This window comes from Dendropsophus ebraccatus, chromosome 14, assembly GCF_027789765.1.
Source record: "Dendropsophus ebraccatus isolate aDenEbr1 chromosome 14, aDenEbr1.pat, whole genome shotgun sequence".
Lineage (NCBI taxonomy): Eukaryota > Metazoa > Chordata > Amphibia > Anura > Hylidae > Dendropsophus > Dendropsophus ebraccatus.
In genome coordinates this window covers 24,778,845-24,785,135 of record NC_091467.1, presented here as the reverse complement: position 1 = coordinate 24,785,135, position 6,291 = coordinate 24,778,845, and the positions used below count along the sequence as shown (strand labels likewise).

The 6,291-nt window shown below is 40.7% G+C and overlaps 1 protein-coding gene across 1 annotated transcript; it reads right to left on the bottom strand.

Moving 5' to 3' along the window:
• Positions 1-255: 255 nt before the first annotated feature.
• LOC138772768 (keratin, type I cytoskeletal 13-like) lies at positions 256-5,858 on the bottom strand. Its single transcript, XM_069953405.1, has 8 exons — positions 5,171-5,858; positions 3,216-3,298; positions 2,740-2,896; positions 2,498-2,659; positions 2,166-2,291; positions 1,390-1,610; positions 919-992; positions 256-438 (listed from the first exon to the last, which is right to left on the bottom strand). The coding sequence occupies exons 1-8, from the start codon at positions 5,774-5,776 to the stop codon at positions 419-421; spliced, it is 1,449 nt and encodes a 482-aa protein (XP_069809506.1). The 5' UTR covers positions 5,777-5,858; the 3' UTR covers positions 256-418.
• Positions 5,859-6,291: the final 433 nt, after the last annotated feature.

The window sequence follows — 6,291 nt, the reverse complement described above, 5'->3', positions numbered from 1 at the left end:
AGAGCGCGCCCTCTCATTCACTCAAAGCAGCACACTGAGCGTGGCGGGATTCGCCGCGGAGTTACGCTGTGTTTACTCAGTGTGAACTGGCCCATATTCCTAAACAAATAGCAAACTTTACTGGTATACCCCCACTAGCATTATATGCTGTGAAAACGATGGCTCACAATGTACTATGTACAGCGATCTCCCTACACTGGACTGTGGCAGTGTAAAGCAGATCTGTATAAGAAAGAAACACACATGAGGCTCAGATACCTTGCAGAAAGAAAAGATTTATTGAGCACCATAAAAGCCGGAGAAACACCTTGTAACTGGTGTCTTTGCATGTGAGTAGACATGGGGGAGCAATGCAGTATAAAACAGGCTGTGTCACCTACGCCACAACCTTGCTGGGATCCATATTGCGGGCTCAGGATCAGCGAACTCTTGTAGTAGCTGTAGGGAGAAGAAGCAATGGTATTATTCTTCACTTTATCATATATAGTCAAAGTTTAATAGACCCTGTTTTTTTGGTTTGATCCTACAGAAGACATTCAATGGGGATAATAACAAAAAGGTAAGGAGCAGAGGGTAAGCTCAGGTCGGTTCCTTTCCTCTATCCAATGGGTATTAAGAATCAAAAGACGGGGACGGGGGAGGAGTGAGCAAATTCTATTCTGCTTGGATATTTAGTGGCGTATCCAAGGTTTATCTATTAAAATTAATTAAAGAAGAAATACATAATGGGTTTCGGAGCTAGCGAGTGGCTTTAGACCATGATGTCTATCTACATACACGGACAACCTGACATGGCGGCCTACTCCTAATAGTTTAAAGCTTTCAGTAGTTGCATCGCATAGACAACCCTCTTGGATTTGCCCCATATGTGGACCATTATCTTAATAAATGTATATGTTATTATACTATTATACTTACACGAAGTGGAAGAGGTTGTGCTTGATGTGGTGACCCTGGATGTACTTGAGGCAGATCCACCAGCTGCCGGAATACTGGAAAAGAAAGGTATTGTTACATTAAAATGCATGGAAAAGGATAGGCGTAGAACCTCCAGATAACATGTAGTAATAAAATAGCATGGACAACAGCCTCTTTATACAGGTACTTAGACCTTGACTTGAAAATTAACGTAAATTATAAAATTTACACTTCAAATATAAAATTCAATGATCTTTCATAGGCTGTGGCATAAAATTATTTACCTTGACCTCAATGGTGTCCCAGCTAGTGTAAGCTATAATCACTAGTGAAAGTTCCCAATGCCCCTTCATTCCTTAATTTATGTGGCCAGTTTTACAATGCCGGTCCTATATGGTGGCTTGAGTACAACAAAAGCTCAATGAATTCCCAATCTTAGAAGACAATTGCTCCCCGTCCTCTAGGACTCACCTGCTGTCTCCTCCATCCAGCAGGTCTCTGTATTTGGCAATCTCTTGTTCTAGACGGGTCTTGACATCCAAGAGCATCTTGTATTCATTGCTCTGTAGTTCTAGTTGGCTTCTGATGTCTTGCAGTTCACATTGGACATTGGCTATGACTTCTTGGATCTGTGACAACTGTGCGCAGTAGCGTCCTTCTGTTTCCGCCAAGGAAGACTCGAGAGCTGCTTTCTGCACATAATAAAGATGGCAAAGGTGGGTCACTAGGGAAGTTCTAGGCCAACAGAATAAGGTTTTACAATAGCAATTTCTTTTATTTTTTTTTAATTTTTTTCTTTTATAAGGGATTATCTGTAGTAATTTATGGAGTCTCAATTGCTTCCTTTCACAGTTAACCACTAATGTTTCTTTAATCTGTGCCTTAATCCACAACATAATTCTCACTTACGTTCTCCCGCCCCTGTACAGAGCACATACAACATAACTTTTACAGTAATACTTTTTTTCTGCTCTGGACTAATTCTATTATCCTGCCGTTTTAGTGGACTCTTTCATTGAGTATTTGTTCTAAGTTTCGAAAGGGTATCTATTTTGTAATAGGAAGCCCACTTCTCATTGGGCATTTTTTTGGTGCAGAAGAGTGTTTTGGTCTCCTCTTTGGCCCAAATATGGCTACACCAGTGGATTTTACATTGCCAGGTACAGATAAGGTTAGCATTGGTTTATTTATATTCATGTTAAATGCCCTCAGCATAGTCAACTCTACCGGAGGTTCTGTTCACTTACCATACTGAGCTGAGACTGCAGCTCTATCTCCAGGCTCTGTAGCGTGTGCTTCAGGTTTGTGATTTCTGATTTGGAAGTTTGGACCTCTTGACTTCCACTGACAACCTGGACTTGCAGTTCCTTGGTCTATAACATAAAGTTTATTAGTGATCTGATAATCACCTACATAAGTAGAAGAGATAACAATAAAATACTAAAAACCATAAACCATATAAGCAACTTTTCAGCTTACCCTATATTCGACATTGAAATTGTCATGTAAATATATGGCATTATGGCATATTTATGGGTCGCCATACAATTCAAATAACTTTACAGTTCTCCAAACTCACCTGGGCCTGGAATCTCTCTTCAGCTTCTTGCTGGTATTTGGCAGCCAACTTCTCATAATCGGCTCTCATGTCCGCCAGGGTCTTGCTCAGATCGATACCAGGAGCAGCATTCATCTCCACATTGACATTTCCACTGACTTGGCCGTGCAGTCCCTTCATCTCCTATAAGATAATTACATAAAGTCTATAATCTGGTTTACCGTACTCCGTAATCTGCATCTACCAATGTCTTGGTGTCTCACCTCTTCGTGGTTCTTCTTCAGGTAGGCCAGTTCTTCAGTTAAGCTCTCAATCTGGCTCTCAAGATCAGCCTTAGACAAGGTCAGCTCATCCAGGACTCTGCGGAGGCCATTGATATCAGCCTCCACACTCTGGCGGAGAGCCATCTCATTCTCATACCTGGGTTGAGATATAAGTATTTTAAAGTTCTAGTAAGTCATGTCCTATTCGATGAAAGCTGCTTATAGGTTTATATTTGACCTTTATGTCCACTACTGGTCTTCCCTATATTGGAAAGAAAGTAAAGAGAACATAGGAAATCTAAGAACATAACCAATGTGTGAAAGTACTGATACCCATATTGTTAATGTGAATTTGTTATGGAGCCTTATGGGAACCATGGAGATGCTACTTGAGGTACCAATAAGCTGCGTGCTACCACATAGCTATGCACTTACATACTATGATCATGACGTTGTCTAAATTGTCCAGTACTCACTTAAGTCTGAAGTCATCTGTGGTGAGTCTTGTGTTGTCAATGGCCAAGATCACTTTGTGGTTATCAATCTGGGCAGCGAGGATCTGTGGATTGTCATACAATAACCTTGAGTAACCACATTGTAACATATGGAGCATATATCATGTCACTAGTGTAACATTATTCAGGTTATAATTTAAATTATTTTAATGTATCTTTTTAAATGACATCTTTTCACACATTCCAATACAATCTCATGTATAATAATTTCTAGAAGCTCCTATATAATGTTTCTTGGGTTACGTCTACATTTATTTGTAAGATAACCAACTAATTTATGTTTCGTTATAACATGCAATGGAAACAGTAATGAAGAACTTTTGTATCACATACAAATTAATAAGAAAACTCATGTCTGTAATTCACTCCGCCTAGGCAAGATTCAGTTCTCAGGATCTTAGCATATCCAGATTGCCTGTAACCACTATACTGTATTACTGCCTTTAGGTAAGGAGTAATAGGTTGTCACACAATCGGTCTGATTTTGTGCCAAGACATACAGGAAAACCTGGTCTCATATTTCATAATACATTTCTTTATGCTTATATAAAGAGTACTTGTATATTACAGTTGTGGCCCTTGGTCAAGGCAGTGGTGCTGTGGATTCAAAGTTGGGGAGTTGGCATTGGTGGCAGTTTTGAGTAGACACAGAGTTGGTTGAAATGACTACAATTTCACTATATATTGTTAATATTATATAATTCATTAATTAAATATATAGATTGTTGCATATGTACATTGACACGGCTGATGTTACCATTGTACTACAGTAACTTTGTTATTACTGATACGCGAGCCATTTAGGAAGTAGTCGTAGTCAGAGTTGGGGAAGGCGTGGAATGTAGAAACAAAGAGGGCTTGGAATTGGTAGTTTGGCTTACCGATTCCCTGCTGTGGAACATATAATGGACATGGACACCCTACTGGTGTAAGTACCATCCCTGTAAGCTCTATTAAACCAATAAAGAAACATGGCTAGTCCCATTCTCTCTTCCTTATTGGAGATGTGACCCTGAGGAGGATCCTCCTCTCCTCCATCACCGCACTTCAAGCAACCAATAAGGGTCAAACATATCCAAAGGTCAGTAAAGCTCTTTAGAGTGATGGTGTGAAACAGTACCAGGAAGGGAGTCCAACTCTTTGCTATGGACTTGTCATAATATAACACAATGCATGGTAACAAGGTGTGTTTGATGCTGCACCCGCAAGGCACAGTTTCTCAATAGACTCATTTGTACTTTTTGAAAGGTACGAAATCTTGTCTGCCAAATTCGACTCTGTTCCATCTTGCTGCAGACTGATAATATCTACAGATGCATCATTACCTCCTAGTAACCAGTTTCAATTTCATCCCTTCAAGGGCTTGTCAAATGATGCCGGTGATCATTACATACAGTTCTTACCATGATATATGATGCTTAGTCAACTTGCGTCCGTGAGAGTCTTAAAAGATGTGGGAGGCATGGGTCGCAGCAAATGTAAGTGTCCACTAAAGCTCTGACTATAGTGAGATTTTGTTTTTCTGACTTTCGAAATATCATTGAGGTATCTGACATTTGACATATCAATGTATTGATTGACACCATAGACCATGTTTAATGGACACCAAATTTTACCACAATCTCCATGTTATATTCTTGTAGGATTGACACTTCCTAATAGCAGCACTAATACTGTAATAACATTTAGGTGACTCATATTTAATAAATCTCTTGTTTAACTGCTTCTGTGCTGATGGAGATCATCTAGTGTTTACAGTATCCTGCTGTTACTCTTATTCAGAATGATAAATGTGGCCCCCAAGATGCTATGCTTACCTTACTTTGTTAAATCTGTTCACCTGGTTCAATTAGTAACTTCTGCATAGTAAAACTTATACAAGCACTAAAAGTTTGAAAGGTAACATAAAACCATACCTTAGCACGAAGATCTTCGATGGTCTTAAAATATTGGCTGTAGTCTGCTTCCTTGGCAACGGGACTCTGCTTATCATACCATTCCCGGATCTTCTTCTCTAGTTCTGCATTAGCATCTTCCAAGGCACGAACCTTGTCCAGATAGTTGGCCAAACGGTCATTCAGGTTCTGCATGGTCATCTTCTCATTGCCGGTGAGAAGGCCTTCACCACCAAACCCGCCTCCTTGGTTGAAGCCACCACCAAAACCAGCTCCTCCGCCAAAACCAGCTCCACCACCAAAACCAGCTCCTCCACCAAAACCAGCTCCACTACCAAAACCAAGTCCAGCTCCACCACCATAGCCAGCTCCACCACCATAGCTAGCTCCACCACCATAACCACCAGCACCACCGAAGCCAGCACCAGCACCGTAGCCACCATCAAAACCAGCACCTAGGTTGCCACCAAAATCTTGACTGAAACCTGCACTTCCACCATAATTTCCCCCTGCTCCACTGGAAGCATATTTAGAAAAAGACACAGAATTCCTTGAGCCAGGTCCCCTTCCACCGGCTACAGACCCAGTGGATACCCTATAGGAAGATGATGAAGATTGAAAAGCCATGTCTACAAGCAGTAGGTGATCCTAAGCCAATGAACTAGTGAGTGACACAGCGTAGTACTGCAAGAGCATGTCCTGCACCCCACTAGTCTCCTTATAAATACTTTTCAATGGGTGTCACCGTTCAGAACCTAATTAATATTCAAGACGTGTCTGCCAGGAGTGAGATACATGCCAATAATGAATTGATTACACTCGTGTTTTTTTTCGCTCTTGGATACAGTTGACACACAACTTTCACAGTCAATGTTTTTTTTTTCTTTTGTTTATCTTCACAAACCTATAATTTAGGTAGGGAGGGAACCTGCAGGTATGTATCAGGCTATGACATCTCATTGAACTTCTCAGAGGAATCAATCCACCCACTTCACTAATTCTGCAGAGAGCGGATAAGCTCATGCAACCTCAGAAGTAATACATCTTAGGACAATACCTGCCGTATACATGTCATTTACCTACACTAATATATACTGACATGATAGGAACTGCTCCCTATACATGTAGAAGGGAAGAGGGGG